The 18,253-nt window shown below is 38.9% G+C and overlaps 1 protein-coding gene and 1 pseudogene across 2 annotated transcripts in view; both read left to right on the plus strand.

Moving 5' to 3' along the window:
* TBC1D15 (TBC1 domain family member 15) overlaps positions 1-18,253 on the plus strand; it is an 80,428-nt gene that overhangs the window by 32,844 nt on the left and 29,331 nt on the right. Inside the window, exons 5-12 of one of the 2 annotated variants that reach the window (XM_019493688.2) lie at positions 141-351; positions 8,328-8,430; positions 9,125-9,175; positions 9,469-9,666; positions 14,168-14,296; positions 15,640-15,743; positions 16,078-16,172; positions 17,883-17,999. In XM_019493688.2, coding sequence (XP_019349233.1) covers positions 141-351; positions 8,328-8,430; positions 9,125-9,175; positions 9,469-9,666; positions 14,168-14,296; positions 15,640-15,743; positions 16,078-16,172; positions 17,883-17,999 — 1,008 coding nt within the window. The remainder of the gene's footprint in view (positions 1-140; positions 352-8,327; positions 8,431-9,124; positions 9,176-9,468; positions 9,667-14,167; positions 14,297-15,639; positions 15,744-16,077; positions 16,173-17,882; positions 18,000-18,253) is intronic. The other variant, XM_014595871.3, reaches the window with a different exon arrangement.
* On the plus strand, positions 12,329-12,512 carry LOC132250460 (U1 spliceosomal RNA; annotated as a pseudogene).

The following is an 18,253-nucleotide window of genomic DNA, read 5'->3' on the forward strand; positions in this document are numbered from 1 at the left end:
GGATTTAGTCTGGGAAGGATCACACTATACTATGATTTTTGATGTTAGCATTAATTTTGTACAAATCATTTGTGCTATGGAGGGTAGGTGTAGCTCTTTACTCTTCACACCAAAATAAAGTACATCTTTTGTTTTTAAAGATGCTACAGTTCATGCAAATGGAGAAAGCAAGTGGTCATTCCTGTTCAGTTTGACAGATCTAAAGTCAGTCAAGCAAAATAAAGAAGGCATGGGATGGTCTTATTTGGTGTTCTGTTTAAAGGATGACATCATACTCCCAGCTCTTCACTTCCATCATGGAGATAGCAAACTGTTGATTAAATGCCTTGAAAAATATGTGGTGCTGTGTGAGTAAGTATCAAAGAATTCTGTTTGAAATCTGAAATATTGCCACAATTTTGAATTCTGGTTGCAAGTTTTCCAATATGAAAGCATTTGGTTTTAAAAATTTAACCCTGATTTAACACAAGGATATAATCCTTTCCCTTTATTATTGTCTTACTATTTTGTTAACTTCAGCCATTTCTAACAATTGATTCAGTAAATTATGCCCTTTCTCTGCAAGGCTCGAAATACTAAAATTATGTTGGAGTCAGCCATTAATTGGAAAGAATTGTGATGATTTCACAGTACGTCAGTAGTACCTTGTAGTGGTTATAAAGATGAGGAGATAAGATGACCAGGGTTCTTTTGTTGGTGAATATTATCAGGCTGTGTTACTTAGAGCTTTGCCTCACTAGACAAGTTTTCTCACCTGTAAAATAGGGAAAGTAATAATAACTTACCCGTGTAATGCACTTTGAGGTCCTCAAATGACTATGTGCAAAGTAATTATTAACGTTGACATAAATGAGTCAAGGACTTAAATAAATGTAGCTCTGTCATTCAGATCTATTTATTTATAAATGTTTCCTCCAAAAAGATCTTCAGAATTCTAAGGCTTGCTTTTTCATCTCAAATTTAACTTTTCAGCATTCAATTCATTACATATATTGTACACACAGCCAAGACAATTGAACATGGTTTCTTTTGTTGTCCTTGATCTGGAACATTATCTGTTCCTGTAACCCAGAACTGACAGATCTGATGTAAATCCTGAACTTTGATAGTTCTTCTGCTATGATATCTCTTTTGATAGTATGTTATGCTTTATTATTAGACTTACTTTTTTGCTTAAAAAAATGACAATGTAGACAAAACCCCAAGACAGACAAACAAACAAACAAACAAACACAACACCACAGGGCTGCTTGTTTTCTCTTGGACTTTTTGTCTGGTAGAAGCAAACATTTTTTCCATTTTTCTTGTTTATTTATCCTTCTTGTCTCATGGCTAGTAGAACCAGTTTTTAGACCGTATACCAAACTGGTTTGTCTTAATCCTCCAGTAGCTGTTGTTTGGTATTTTAATTATTTGCTGTGTGATTGAGAGAGAGAGAGAGAGATATGTATATACATGCATGCATGCGCACACTTTTTTTTGTCATTGGCTAAGAGACCATTGTTCTAGGTTGGTGTGCTCAACTTCCTGCCTGCAGGCCAGATCTGCCCAAGAGGCCATCCAGCCTGTGGTCCCACAGGTCCAGAAATTTGGCAGTGATGGAGCACTGCCTGCAGACTGACCCTGTGCCACTTGTCTGGTTTATGGGGCTGGAAGGTTGAGTACTGCTGTTCTAGGCATTGTATAGACATATTGGGGGGGGGGAGACGATTTCTGCTCCCAGCACGTTTATAACCTACCTATAACATAAATGACAACAGGTGAATGCAGCCAGGATAGGAGCAAAGAATAAGATTATATTAGTTAGCCAATAAGTGTACCAGGTATTTAATAATTTCAGGGTTTCTCTTTGGGTATTATTTGCAAATGAGCGTAGAGATGGATTTGATGCCAAGCAACAACGTGGCTTTGTGAATGGGAGGAAAATGTAAGGTGAAAGCTGGCATCACTGGCAGAGTAGAGGAAGAAAATTACACCTGAGCAAGTGTACAGAGATTAGAGGTAGAGTTGCATTATTCTATAAAACTTGTATACGAGATAAATGAGACAGCCAGAGTGAGTACTTGGAGAAGAATGACATGGTCAAATTGAGAATTTCAGCTATGTGGATGGAGATAAAAGACTGTATCATAGAGATGTCATACAAGAAGAATTGGCAAGATGTTCAGGGACTCCCTGAAAGATTGTATTACGTTCTACTTACATTAAAGTTTTCATATTTCCTCTCAAAGCCATCATTGGACAAACTGTGGAGAGAATCAAGAGCAGAGGAACAAGAATAAGAGGTGAAGAGGATATGACCTATTAGGAGAGGTTAAAGGAATTAGGTTTTGGTTTAGAAAATAGAAGGCTAAGAGGGGGCATGACAAAAGAGATTACAGCATGTAAAAGGTTGTTATGAGGAGGCCAGTGATCAATTGTTTTCTGTATTCCCTGGGAAGAAGACAAGAAGTTGGTTTAATTTTCAGCAAAGGTGATTTAGGTTAGATATTGGGAAAAGCTTTTTAACTTAAAGCACAGAAACAAATTATTTAGTGGTGCACAGAATTTCATTTATTGGATATTTTAAAGAACAGGCTAGACCAGGGTTGTCCAACTTCAGACCAGCGAGGGGCTGCATGCTACATAGATCATGGACCTGGGTTGTGTGCCAGGGGGCCTGCATGAGCTCCTTGGGACCTCCTGCCAGTGAGCAGTGCAAGGCCCTCCTCTTGCTGCCTCCCAACTCTGCTGCCACTACCATGCAGGCAGTTTTCACTGTCCCTCTTTTCCCTTCTTGATGCTATGAGAGACCCCAGCCATCAGTACTGGAACAATGTGGGGAGTAATGGTCAGACAGGAGCTCATGGGCCTCAGGTTAACTCCCTCTTGTATAAAATATTCTATTAAAATATTGAAAATTAAGACCTTGGTATTGCAAAATGCTTATTTATAACTGTTCTCTCATTACTTTAAATGTATACAGCTGTACTCAATTAAAGTGTATGCATATTAATTCATTTTATTGGATCAGAATTGTATTTTCATTAGAATTTCTTGTAACGGCATAAAACCTTTATCACTTCCAAAGAAAATATAGTGCTTCACTGTTTCATTTATCTGGACAAACCTGGTCAAATTTAAAAAATAGGAATCTAAAGTTTGTCCCCTACATGTGGAATTAACCCCCTCCCCCAATCATATAGGACTTTGAACTTCAGGCTCTTACAGATGAGCTTGTAGTAGGGAGCAAGCTTAAATTGTGCAGCCCTTTTAGTTGTGCTAATGGCATCAGCCACTTGTCAAATTCCATTTTTGTCATTCGTGAAGGTACTGCCCAAGCCAGTGCTATAGTTGCTGCTGTTATCACCTTTCGATATAATGACCTTCCACAAATCAGGAAAAGCTCTACATTTAAGTGCTCCTGCCAATTCATGTGGCAACAAGCCTGTGCTCAGCTTTTTACACATCTTTACATTGTAACTCCTAGCCTGGGCTTAGCCTGTGTTTGCACCCCATTATTTCATTGCACTGCTCAAAAAACCTTGCTCCAGCCTTGAAATGGACAGGCCGTACCTGGTCTTATAGCTGTTCATGGAACACTGCTGAAAATGCTGGAGTTGGATTGGATGCTTTTAAGGTAGGGACATACTTAACATCTGAAGCGCTTCAAGTGCAGCAGCACTCTGAAGTGGTTCAGAAACATGCCTCCACTGGGGACAAACATTTGTATGCCACAAGCCCTAGCACCTATACTGTTTTAAAATTGCCATGGCTGCATGTAGTGGTATGTACTCAGCTGGGGGCATGATAGGGTGCTGCTGTATTCTCCAGTTCCCCTCTCAGTCCCTTCCCTCTGCCAGAGGCAGGAGAATCTCCTGCTGAAACTCAGAGACCAGATGTGGAGAGGCTTGCAGGAATTCCTGCTCTCCAGTCTCCCAGTTCTGGTGTCTTTCTTACAGTCTGCTGTGCTCCCCATTTACTTAAAAAAACTACTCCAGAGTTTGGCCCTTAAATAGAGGATATTCATGTGTTATGGCAGAGGAACAGAGCATTCCAGGATGCTAAAAGATCTAGAGAGTTGCAGATGTAATGGTTCAAAATGAAACGCTTCCAAATAGTTACTGTTTCTTCAGGGGTATTTTTGGAGCACTTCTGCCATTTTCAGAGTATTACAAAGGATGTGTACCTCTGTGTTTTTCTTCTAAGTAGTTTCTCTGCCTTTGTAGAGGAAAATATATCTTTTAGCACCCTAATAAAACTCTTACACAGAAGAGTCTTGGATCGCTGTATCTGAAAAATAGTTCAAAACACTACCTCAAATCAGCCAACAGCCCTTGCCCTTTGAAGAGCTTCAAATGTTAAGTCTGTTTACACTCTCAGCAACCTGCCCCAAATTCCAGGTAATCTTTTGAGTGCCAAATAAGCCTGCTTTGTGTGACTTAAATTGATGGATACGAGAGTGTCTGGGAGCATGGGTGCATGGTACGGTCATTGTAAGGGGATTAAGGATGGTATAATTTTAAAGGTGTGTTTTGGACTGTCAAGTGAATCATAGTGATCGCAAAACAAGTTTGTAGAGGTGTGGGGAAGGGGGGCAGGCACACGTTAATTCCCTTCCCTCCCTCCATACTCTGTAACCTTTTTTTGCATTATTACAGATTTTTCTTTCTTCAGTTTTCAGTTTTTAACTGTACTTAATATGATAGTATAAAAATGCTAATACTTTAAAATATATGCTAGTCTCATAGTGTGACTTATTTCATCCAATTAAAATGCAATGCCAAATGCTCATGAGTTATGTATATTGCAGTTTGCTAACATAAATTGAATTACATTGAAAGTATAGAGATGGGACTGTGAACCTGATTTATTTACAAGGGTGTATTTTTTTTTTTTAAATTTTAACTCACCGATTCATATATGTGAAATGTTTCCTAGTTCTGTATCCCATAACTTTTATCCCCTCCTCTGCTGATCCTTTCCTTCCATTGATTCTACAGTGTCTTCATTGTCAAAGGGTGGATCCAGATTCCCGTTCCTGCTCCAAGCACTATTAATGTATTTTATATGAAAGAGTTATCAGGTAAAATGTTAGTGAAGTGCTTGGAGCTGGGACCAGAAGTTAGGTCTCCTGCTGGTCTCGGGTGAATGCTCTGATTCCTAGATTACAGGTTTTGCTCCATCTCTCTAGCCCAGATCATCTTGAACTTGTTTCCAGTAGAGTGGTATAGCTTCCACAGAAGGGATAGGAAACAGAAGGAATAGCTTGTAGCTTGATGGTTCTGGCCCTTTACTAAATGGTGAAATGTGTGATTTTGATCCCTCAGGCAGAAGAGGGAATTGAACCCAAATATCCCATCTTCCCTGGATGGTGGCAGCTTCCCATAGGCTAGACAACTTGTAAATAATGGCATTAACCCTCTCAACTGCCAGAGCTACTGTTTCACTGCTGCATGCAAACTCACCCTTCCTTTTTCCCTTTTGCCTATTTTAGTCACCAGGGGTGACTGAAACCCATGATTTTGGTGGTGGAAAAGGCAAGTGGCGTTAACTCACTGGATTCTGGAGCTGTACTGAAACATCAGCTCTTACAACTGCAAGGATTAACACTGTTTCTGCATGGGCTCTCCAGCAGCTGTGGTGCTGAGGTTGAGACTGGTGGGCTGAATCTGGTTGTCTGGTTAGCTGGATCTGGATCTCCTTTGTATGTTTGACACTTCTGTAGTAGATTATTATATATTAAGGGAGGGACACCATCACCACCATGCACTCTTCCAGTTGTCCTGTAGCAGAAAATAGTTTCTCTAGCATTGCATTTTGGGGGACGAGGAATCCAGTCCTGTAGAACAGGGGTTTTCAACCTTTTTAGGTCATTGTACCCCGAGCGGCTGGTCAAGAAGGCAGGAGTCCACTGGCAGCCAGACAAGCAGGGGGCATTCCCCAGCAGCTGATTGGTGAGCATGCCAGTGGCACAGCAGCAGCACAAGTGTCAACGGCATAATTGGCGGCGGTGCACACTGCCTAGTACCCCCTGAGGCCATCAGAAATACCTCCAGGGGTATGTGGACCCCCAGTTGAAAACCCCTGCTGTAGAATATCTGTCACCTGTGCCCTGAGAACAAGTGCTGTCTCAATACTTTCTGGGTGATAGGGGAAAGAATTCCTAGTTTTTGGATCACAGTTGAGCTTGAGCATGAGAAAGGTGCTGACTTACTTGGCAGTGTCAGGATGGTCACTTCTGGGCAGCAAGTGATTTGTAACAGGGATTGTCATCCTTCAGACTTAAGAAATAAGGTGCCTGGGAAATGTGTAGGTTAAAAGCTGAGGCACCTTAGTGCCTTTAAGTTAAATGGCAGCTGAACATGGGCTTTTAAGATTGCAGTTTTGGATTTGGGTGTTTAAGTTCCAATTAAATCTTCTTTTGCACCAGGCCTAAATAAGTGTAACATCATGGCATACAGCTTGTGAAAACAATCAATTTCCAACTTTATTTTCACAAAGAAGGCAGAACAGGGTGGTATCTTAGAGACCAACTGGTTCAGGGAGGTGTAAATTTTGATAGGCTACAATCTACTTCATCAGGTTATTTTCTGCCTTTGCCATGCTAAATAATATTTTGTTTCATTTTATGACAGGTTACCTTAGTTAAAATGTCTTCTAGGGGGAGAAACTGGCTTTATTCTCTCTGAAGAATCGTAGTTGTTAAATGTTAAATTGTACAGTCACTTTGCTTCATTCTTTTATGCCTTGTATTATCAGATCCTTGGTTCTCATTTAGGGTTGTTTAACTGTTTTCTAAATATTAGATGACTTGATATCAAAGTAGAGACAAGTCAGATCTAATAATATTTTTGTCTTCCATCTAGCAGTGTTCTTCTATCAAAATATGTCACTGCTAATGGTAGCATGGAGTAAATATTTAAGTGAGTTGTTCATGTGGAAGATACTGTACTTTTTAGTTTGACTGTGTATCTCCAGTTTCATTGAGAGGAACTGTGGTGCTATGCTTTCAAAGTTGGAATATTATGAATAGGTGCTCACTAAGAGTACTTAAGCCCACATATTGTATTGAACATTACCCAAGTATCTGACCATAGAGAGAGAGAGTTTAATTAAAATGGAAATTTCTTACACGGGTTTTCATTTTCATGTCTTGGCAAAACATATAATGCATGACTCAACCTTTGCCCTTTGTGCTGCTTTTAACAAAACCCAGTTGAGGTTTATTAACTGCCATTACTTCAGAACTATGACTGCAGTCTCTGGCTGCCTGAAAATGAGATCTCTTGTCGGATTTCATATCCTTTAGTATTAACACTATATCCTGTCCTGTTGGAATTGAAAAGAGATAACGGTTATTAAAGTTCTTATCTTAGGCTTTAATAACAAGGTAGGTGATCTAGGTTATAGTAAAATAAAAACGTTGTTTTACATCAAAAACTAGAAATAGTGGATTTAACCAACTGATTTATTAACTAGTATACTATGGGGAGGTACAGATGTACAGTGGTGTGAGAAGTATTACCACCAAAATAAAAGATTACTTAAATGCATTGAATTCACTCAGCTGCTTTATCAGGGTTAAAGGTAGATTTAGCATTTTGGGTTCTGAACAGGAAAATAATTTGCATGGCTGTAATATGGTAGTTTCAGAATATGATGGCCACACTGTTTAGAAGTTACATTTGTGTGAGTTTGAATGTATTTTGGCTGCAAGTAGGTGTTATATAATTGTAGTATTGCTGTTTTGAGGGGAAATCATAAAATCAAGAAACTTGCATTTCTATAGTGAAGTGTGGTTTGTTGTTACTGGTAACTTCTTATCATTGAAATATTTTTACTGGGTACCTAAGCGTGATGTTCGTCTATTATTGAAGACCATTCCAATAATGTATATGAAAACATAAGGACTCTATTCAATTCCTTTCTTATAACATATTGAGTGTGCGCAAGCATTAGCTTGTGGGTGCTTGCATCTCCTAGAGTTTCTTCTATATCAGCTGATTTATAAAGTACATAATAAGTCAGAAGTTTTTAAAGCACTTCACACTTGAGAAGCTGAAACCATTGTCTTAGTGATGGTGTGTAACTTTGAATGTTAATCAGACCTGATGAGTAAATAATGTAAGTGATTTAAAAATATTTAAAAAAATGCTTATATTTGTTGAGCTCAAGAGACTAAAAATAACTTTTTAAAAATTATTATTATTATTATTATTTTTTTTTTTTTGCTGGATCTGTTTCTCTCTCAAAGCACAAACTACAATTTAAAAACTAACATTTGAAAAACATTTGCAGAAAAACTGTCTGTATCACAGGGTACCAATGTATTGATTTTATTACAGATCTCCACAGGATAAAAGAATACTCCTTGTGAATTGTCAGAACAAGAGTCTTTCACAATCTTTTGAAAATCTCCTTGATGAACCATCATATGGCTTACTACAAGTATGTTCTATGTATTAAATCTGCTTTTCCTTTGATATTACAAAGAGATTTAAAAGCATCCCCAGCCCCTTAAATGAGTTCTTCAAGCAGTTGCCATGGTCTCAAAGCCATTATTTTACTTTCTGTAAGAAAAGAACATTGCTTTTTATTTATTATGTATATGTTCATAAATTCCATTTATTTTCATTACTTAAAGCTCCATGTTGTACAGGTTTTATTTCAATAAGGAAACTATTCAACTCAATTCATCTTGGGACAGACATCCAGTTAGTTTAGGTTACTAATATATACATTTTTAAATATGCTCTTCAGCTTCTGCATGGCAGTGGGGACAGAGAAAGAAAGAGCAGGTGTTACATATATGTTAACTAATCTTTCTTGACATGTGTTTTGATTTATTGTTTATCCTAATGTGCTTTCAGCTAAGAAGATGGTGTCGGAAATATAGTTTTTCAGGGCACAGTACTGTTTAAAGGAAACTCTCTGTCTTTATAACTGCCAAACTAGGTAACATCTTGCCTTATGGAAGTTGTTGCCAAAATTCCTAGGGACTTTGGTAGGGCCAGAATTTCACCCTGTGGATTGATTTAAGGTAGAGTGATTTGAACTGTTTTTTCCAGCTATAGTGATCAAAGATGCTCTTTTGTGTAACAGCTCTTCCAGGGTGCTAAAAGATATATTTTTCTCTACAAAGGTAGGGAAACTACATAGAAGAAAAACATTTGAGGTCATTCATCACTGGAAAGTAAGCACTACTTGTGAAATGTTATTCAAATATTATTTGGTTAGATTTAGCCAGTGATGGGCTGACTAATCACTCAAATCAGTAGTAGCAATTTTTATCTGTCATGATCTCTCATTTTCCTTATCTTGTTAGAATGGTGCTATACAAAATTACTGTTATATAAACCTCTGATAACTTTTAATATATGTAGAAAATTGCTGTTTTTGTTATGATTTCAAGTTCTGTTAGGGATTTGCTCACATGAATTTTAGGTTCAGTGTTGACTTTTGTTTTCCCTTTCTGCTATTACACAGAAATTGAAGAGGGATCCTTATACAGCAACTATGGGAAGATTTTCCAAAGTGACCAACTATATTTTTGATAGTTTTCGATTAAGTGACCAGTCAACGCAACGGCGGCCACCATCAGAAATGGTAGACTTCCTTAGTGATGCTATTCCAGGACTAAAGATAAATCAGCAGGAAGAACCGGGATTTGAAGTCATTACACGAGTGAGTGTGTAGATAAAATTCTAAGCATGATGGAGACATAAAGCTCCTTTTTTTTTTTTTTCTCTCAGGTACCCTATGTCTTCAGAAGCACGTTTTCTGATTTTAAAATTGTTGAAGCATGCTGCATTCTTCCTTGAAGACTGTTGTGGTCTCTTTTTTATAAACCATGTGGTAGTATAGTATCATCAGTTTCTGCTTTAGAATATATATCACTTTTTATTTCCAACAGATGGTCAGAAATTAAACCATATTTGAATGTAGTGAAGGGGGAACTTCTAATTGTTAACATGGGATCCAAACATGGGATGCCAGTGGAATATTAAGATGCTCATTATCTTGCAGTGTCATCCTCATATAAACTAAACTGATTGAGTACATGCTTGGTTTCTTTCTCATGACTTGGCTAGAGAATATATTAAGAAAAATTGGGGACATATAGGCCATCCACTCCTTATTTGTTTGATTTTAATCTTATCATTACAGTAGTCATTTTACAATCTCAGTTTACATTTAAACCAGTCTATATGAATGAAAACAAATAATTGGATGATTAGTTGTAGATGTGTTATGTAATGAATTGGTATTCTAGGGATAGCAAATAATTCCATGTAATGTATTTGGATAATGAATCATTTACTGTGGGTGCTATGAGTATCACAGTGAGTTTGACAGCACTGAGATTCAAGGGATTGATAATACCGAGGTTTTTTAAGCAGCCCAAGTGCTTTTGGGACTTCTAAATGTATAAAAAGCTCTGCACAATAACTTTTTAATATACAAATTTTCCTTAATAGCCCCCAAAAAACAAAATTGTCAGTAAATTTGGCCGAGATCTCTATAAATACTTACTGTGTTTACTCAGATGTAAGACAAAGGTTCTTTTTACCCAAGCATCATGGGGAAAAAAGCCCCTCGTCTTCTATTTGCATACAGGAAAACCTCATTAAATACATTGTCTATCATTAAACTGCTGCCAGAAGCAGTGTGCGCTCAGTTATGGAAACTATGAAGTTGATTGAATGTGCCAACCCCCACAGAAGGAAGATGTGCTAGCACTCTCCCTGCACAACACTGAGCAATTTTGTAAAATGTAGGGTCCATATTGTGCAAACATACTAATGGGAACATACCACAAGGCTAGGTTAATGCAGCCCATCTGAATAAAATACAGTACCTATTGTGCTCAGTCCCCCTCAGTGCTGACTGGAAAAAGTCATAGTGAACTACTGCATTTAATATATTTTGACTTCCACTTCACTCCCACTGCTAAGCAGTGCCTTTCTATCCTGTTTCCAGTGATTCCTGCTTCTTTACCAGCCTTAAATGTTAGGCCAGAATCTCCAAACACTAATCACTAATCATCTACACCAAACCTCTGTGTAGATGAGAAGCTCTGTCAGCCTGTTGCATGTGACTGGTATGGCCCCACACTCCATGGGGTGCAGCTAGATCATGTAGCCCTGTGCCCCATCTGTATATAAATTTTTGGAGGATCCTAGGACTTGTGACAAGAACACCTGCTTCCATTTGCAACGGGGGAGCTGATTAGCCCATGGATTCTTTATGAGGGGGGTGGAGGTATCTGGAGTACACACACATAAGCTAGGGATAGACATTCAAAAAGCTTGAGCCTGAGTTGATTCAATCTTTGCAGGTTAGTCTAACCTGGCTAGGCTGAACGAGTTTGTAACTGAACAGGCATCCCCTCTAGACTGAAGAAATGCAGGCATATGCCTGCAGTGGCTCAGGCTAGAAGTCAGGGGGTGCTAGAGCAGCCCTCCCTTCTTTTCTACAGTGCTGAGCTGAGGTGGGGCGTGGCCACACCCTGGCAGGATGCTTTGATTAGGGAGGGGGGTCCCACCCCTCCTGACCAGCAAGGGAGATAGCAGGGAGTTGATAACAGCAGTTCATTACACAGCAGGGAGTTGTTAGCATTTGTCAGTCCATGAAACAAAACAAAAGTCTCTCTCACTAGTTCAAGCTCTTAAACAACTTTTTCCCAGGAAGGAACACAGGGACATTATGAGCTACCTGTTGATTAGCTCCAAACAGCCCTAAGCTGACACTGTTCTGTCTGCCTTTGTCCTGTCTCCCACAGCACGGACCATAGCCAGCGTGTGGTATATTAGCTAATGCTGAGAGGTGTCTGTGTAAGGCAAAGGGGAGGGGGGGAAACCCTGTTTGAGCTGGGAATGGGGTGGGGGGGGTAGGAAGTACAAGGAAGCTAGGCAGATGCTGCTGTACCTACAGTACCTGCTGGAGCCGCAGCCAGGGAGCAGAGGGGCGGGGTGGGGTGGGGCCAGCCCTGCTGGGCTGGAGCAGAGAGCAGAGCTCTGCCCAGGGTTGCAAAGGATCTGGGATGCTGGGGGGGACTCTGGTTTAACTTAAACCAGGAAGGGGCCTGGGACGGACATTGCATAAGCTGGTTAGACCCAAATCAGTTAAATCTGATACTACATTCCGCTAAGTTTATCTCAAACTAGTTTAAGCCATTTTCAAACTGGTTTAAACCAGTTTGTGATAACTTAAACTGGTTTATGTGTAATGTCTATCAGCCATACTGAGCTGTGCTGAGCTGTGGGGTCACCATGACTTGAAGCACTGCCCAATGAACTGTATGGTGGTTAATCAAGAGCCTTTTGCCTTTGGATTAATATCATTCATACTTACCTGACAGGGGAAATACCATGATCACCAGGCCTCTTGTGGGCTAAGAGGTGGTTTTCCCAAGGTGAAGCCTATCCCTTGCACTCTGGGCCTGTTGACCCCTGTGAGTTTCCCCAAATGCAGGGTATTCAACTGCAGAACTTTGTGGCAATGTGGGACTGCTTTCTTGCTTTCCCCCTGATCCCTGGTCTTTTGACTAAGAGCAAGTGAAACTAGGGGGCATCTGAACTTCAGGGTCCCTGGGCTCTGGGCTTGTATGTAGGATTTGGGGAGATTTGGGGAGTATCTGAAGCCCCAGACTGAGGCTGGGAAGGAGGAAATTTATCTGGTGGTAGAACCATGCAGATTTGAATGATTGAGCTCAGTCGAAACTTGGAACTTGACTTGGAGGTGTCAAGACTTTGCCCAATAGAATTCAGAACTGATTTAGCCCTTGAAAGTGAAATTGTACTATGTCTAAGTAGGTACAAAAGTACTGCTCAAAAGTGTGTTTGTACATTCAAAAAAAACTGTTTTGGAACTTGCAGTAGTTGGCAAAAAAGGTAAAACGCATTGCTTCTGAAGGTACTCATAACCTGTATATATGAAAATTACCATGGGTATGTTTATTTCAAAGTCAGTGTTTTTTGGTTTCTTGTGTTTCAGATTAACAAGATTTTCCTGCACAGAGCAGAAAGGGGGGGGGGGGGGGGATCTGTGCAAGTAGATGCTGTGGCTCTGACTGGCCCTGAGTATGTCCTTTGGCTCTGAGTCTCTGCTTGCCCTCTGCAGCATCTGCCCCCCTCCTGCTTGCCCCTTGCCCCACTTTTTATTTCCATGTACTGTATTCAGGCAAGGAACAGAGAACAAGCAGAGTCTGATAGTAAGCAAGGAATGGGAGGGGGGAAGATACAGAGACCAAGGGGGGAAGGGACAGAGGTTGTGGGGCTTGAGAGGGAAGGATAGAGGCTGTGAGGAGCTGGGGCAGTGTGGGGGGGGGGGGCAGCAAGGCTTCAGAGGAAAGAAGTTGGGTGGTCAGAGGGCAAGAGGGCCACCTCACCTCCCCACCCAGGCCACCTGGTCTCCACAAGTCACTATTTGCTCTGCTGTACCAATGGGAGAAAGATGAATTCAAGGAAAACCTCCTATTAATTATATTCTGTACTTAGTTATAACAGATTTATACATTTTCCATGTATAGACTCTAATTATTGGAGGGGGGGTTGTTTAAAATCCAAGGCCATCTTAGATTCGAATAAATACAGTATATCCTAGACATTGCTGCTTTGTGTTTGTTCAGTAACTGGACATTAAGGAAAATCTATATCTGATAAATCTTATTAATTTAGAAATAATGCTAGTGATGTGGCTTGACATACTGAAGAATGTGGCTCCTAAATAGTTGAAAAGCAAATTGAAAGTTGACTCGGCTTTTGCCATGAATGAACCTTTATAGAAATTACAGCCCAAAACTTGGATTCCTCTCGGTGCTCAGATATGCAGGTTGGGGACTGAAGAGTCTTTTGGCTATGGTGCTCTTTTGTGCTTTCAAAACTGTCTTTGCCTTAGTTTTTCTTAGAGGGAATCGCCATTTTTATTCACACAGGAACTGCTCTGTTAGTCTCACCTTCAAATCCATACTGTGCTATTATGTGTAAAGAGCCCCCATGGAGTCCTGAAATCCTTCTCAACTCTCTTCTCCACTGTTCCTTTGAACTCCCTATCCACAGTGGGATTGATATGTTCAGGGCCCAAGGGCTTATGGAGGAGGGAATAGGGTTTAAAGTTCATGTATGTGTGTTAAAAACAGTGGGTCCATGCAGCCAGGTTTGTAACAACTTCTTAATATTTTTAGATTTATCTAGGGAAACGACCTGAAGTTAACAGAAGAGAGCCAGTGTCAGTTGAGGAATGGACAAAGAATATGGATTCAGAAGGAAGACTGATACATGTTGACTCCATAAAGCAAATGATATTCAAAGGGGTAACTTTAATGTTCGTCAATAAAGCCACTGTTAGGTGTTAAGTCAGCTAGTCTGATGTCTTGTCTCATTTCAGTGGTCCCCGAAGTCTCTTGTTGCACTAGCTAAGTTACACTTGAAGTATCCCAAAGACCCCATGGCTCTTCAGCAGTATTCAGGTTCATGTTAAACTATACCAGTTGCATAGTCCTGAAATAACATAACAAAAGAAACGGTGTCACAAGAAATGGATAATTTAGACTGGTTAAAAGGATTTGGAAGTAAATGACAGACTGGGTCTTGGGCAATTCAGCAGCAGCAACAGCAAAATTACTTTTGAGAAAAGTAATGAAGAGAATGGCTTGGAGTGTGGTACAAGATTGTGGTACCTCTTCCACCTGTGCTGGTCATTTAAAGCCCCTGCCAGGTGGTTCAGGAGCCTGTTGCAGGCACTTGTGATATCCATTGAAAACTGCTTTCCTCATATTGCCGGCTTATTGGCCAACTAGCATTTACATGGCAGCCTAAGTTGCATTTAATCTTGTTTTTATACTGTAAACCTATGCTAAGAAGGCCAGTGTGTTTTTAGTGCCCTGAGTACCCAAAATCCCAGTAAGTGAACACTTGAGGCCACTTCTGAATGCAAGTTGCAGCTTGCTGTCTTTGTATGGGGTCAGGATTTAAAAAATATCAAAACCATTTGGGGCAGTTAAGAGGCCAGAAGGACTCTCCTAACTAGAATTGGTTGTAAGGCCAAGTGATGCAGCAAATGGTACTTACTGGTGTATGAGTTCCCCAACTTTAGTCCAGTGGATTAATGAGGAAATAATGGAATACACCTTTACTATAGTAAATCTTAGTGGGCTATTAAATGGTGACAGTGACAATTAAGAAAGTATTATTGTCTTTTTCTTCTGATACAGTGCATATGCTTGCTCATAGCAAGTACAAGGGCTGTTCTTGTGTGAAGCAGGGGTGATGGTAAGGTAGAAGTAATGATTTAATGAGAGAAATATGGTAGGATGTGCTACTTAGACTGTGAAAAAGTTGTTGAGATGTCAGTTTCTTGACTGGTTGTGATTTATATGTAAGATTGTCTGCATGCTGTTTACATGCTGTAGTTTCTAGTTGTGACTTAGTTTTTTTGCTATTTGAAAAAAGAAAAGGAAAAAAAAGAACATACCAGGCTACAAACTGAGATCTACAGCTACTGTAGAGTACAGCTACTTTATAAAATCTTGGAGGAGCCTCTGCACCGTCTCTTTCCGTTACAATTGTTGCTTTAGAAAATGTTCAGTTACTGTGGAACTGTTTCATAGCTAGTGTATTCATTTATCTGTGTATTTTATGTGCATTTTTTCCTTAGGGGCTCTGCCATGCTTTGAGAAAAGAAGTATGGAAATTCCTTTTGGGTTATTTTCCTTGGCACGGCACCAGGGAGGAAAGAACTAACTTGCAAAAAAGAAAAACGTGAGTAGAGATTAACTTTATATTGTCAATGGGTATAAAGGGCTTCAGATTTTTTTTTTTCAAGCTTATGCTTAATTGTAGTACTATGGAAAGCTTTCTGCACACTTCAAAGACAAATATTTACAATTACTGGGCAGTGTTTGACAAATTTTAAAAAGGCCACAGTATGTAATTGAAGAATATACTGTAAATTGAGTTACTTGTACCCTCTTCATACTCCTTCTGTTTGCTCCTCTTGTGTGTGTGTGTTCTTAGAGAGCTTATGACAAATCATTTCACTTCTCATTATTTAACAGGTTTCATTTGCTTTCAAAATGATTTTTTTTTCCTTTAGAGATGAATATTTCAGGATGAAACTTCAGTGGAAGTCAGTCAGTGAGGAGCAAGAAAAACGCAATTCAAGATTAAGAGACTACCGGAGTCTTATAGGTAATTTTCTACTTACAAATTTAGAGCACAGCGTATGCAGATGGGTTAAGTTTTGGTCAAAGTAAAAAGAGGTGCTTTTGCATTAGAAAATAAAATCCATTGCTTTTCATATTCTGTGGCCAGGAACCTGCTGCCAGAATAGAGTACAGAATCTCAACTTTCTTGTTAATAATAATGTAAATGTGCAGTGAGTAAATATCAGTGAAGTGTGGCTGTCCTGAGTTCGCAGGGAGACTAAAACAATAGTTTCAAACAGTTTCAATCATTTTGTTCCTCAGAGTCAAATCTCTGTTTTTGTAGCTGATTCTGTAGAATTTGGCACCTCTCTTATGGATGGGTTCCTGACTGCAGCAAAACAATATTTTATTTTCTGTTTTTACAATTTGATATGAAGTAGAAGAACTTCAGCCTTTTCATTAAAAAAGCATTGAAAATAAAGTTTCTATGTTGATATAGTAGAAGCGTCATTAAAACTTAAAAAAAAAGTCCAGTATAATCAGAAAACGGAGACAATTATTTTAAAACTCTGGAAATACTTTTTAGTCACCAATAGGAAAACCTTTTTACTTCATGTTGCTTCATTATGAGATACCTTTTCCTTGTATGTGTAATTGAGATGGCAGATCAACAATGAGAGAAACCACAAGTAATACACATTCCATTTTGAAAATTCTTTTGCAAGGGACCATTTTTTAAAAAGAGATTTTGAAGTCTTCAGTAGTTGTGGGAACTAGCCAGTTTATGGGATTGGTTGCTAAACAGTTCTCTCTGAAGGTGAATTAAATTTGTTTGGACTTCCTCAGTTTGACTAAACTTTTTGCAAAAAGGTGCACATTGTGGACAGAATGCCTGTGGTTTTGCTCATCAGGCAGACTGATGTTGAGAAAGAATTGAATATAGTGCACAGTCTTCCTTAAAACAGATATGCATGCTTCCTGTTAATTCAGGAGAAGGCTATATTAAAGGATTACATTAGCTTGTGTCCATGGTGTGGATGTTAATGTTAGTAGAAACCTGAGGATCCTGAGACTAGATCACATAGTCTCTGAAACTATAAAACATCTATTTAATTTTTTTTTAAATAAGCAATCCTTTATGAGTGTAACCTCAGTCTTGGCAATATGAACTCCATATTGTATATTGAAGCAATGTGTAAAATATGTAGAAAAACTATCCTGCAGTTTGAGTTCAGTGGTGATTACACTAGCCTGGCAGAGTTCATAATACTTGCTATAATGTACAAAGTAATTACAAATATAACAGTCCCTCTCGATTAACCTTTATTGTAGAGTAACTTTTCCATTATTTTTTGATTATGCTAAATATTGCATATATTCACAAGTGGTATATTACAGTTAACTCATTTGAAATAGTCCTCAGGGTTGCTGTATATTCAGTGAAAATATTTGCATATAATCATGAGGTTTCCATAAGAAGGTTGTAACATTTGAAGTTTAAGATCTGCTTATAAGTAAATCATTTTAGTCCAGACAGGAGGATTTTTTCTTTTAAGTACTTTCTCTTAAAAACTTCTTTAATGTATTTTATAATGACATTCAGTGAATGTAGTTGTCTTAGTAAATGCATCAAAGCTCTGCCACAGTGTTTGGAGAAAAATCAGTAATTCAAAGAGCTTTTCTGCATTTGTTAGATATAGGCTTAGTAAAAAATGTTTTGAAAATGCTTAAAATCTGTGGATTTTTCCCTCAGAAAAAGATGTAAACAGAACAGATCGCACAAACAAGTTTTATGAAGGTCAAGATAATCCAGGATTGATTTTACTTCATGATATTTTGATGACTTATTGTATGTATGACTTTGATTTAGGTAAGGACTTTTCTGAATTTGAAAAAAAAATGTTATTTAAAAACTAACCTTTAATCTCTAGTTCTTATTTTTCTCAAAGTAAGATCTAGCACTAAGCTTGAGCTTGGCTTATTACTCTCTCTGAATGGCAAGATTTGTATTTTAATGGTGTAGATAACTTTTTGTTTAGTGTTTTATCCTGTCTTCCTCCTTTCTTCTGTCTAGTGCTTATCACAGGCATACACACACAGCATTTGAAAGAGGAATGTGAATTT

Source organism: Alligator mississippiensis, chromosome 4 (assembly GCF_030867095.1).
Source record: "Alligator mississippiensis isolate rAllMis1 chromosome 4, rAllMis1, whole genome shotgun sequence".
NCBI classification, from domain to species: domain Eukaryota; kingdom Metazoa; phylum Chordata; order Crocodylia; family Alligatoridae; genus Alligator; species Alligator mississippiensis.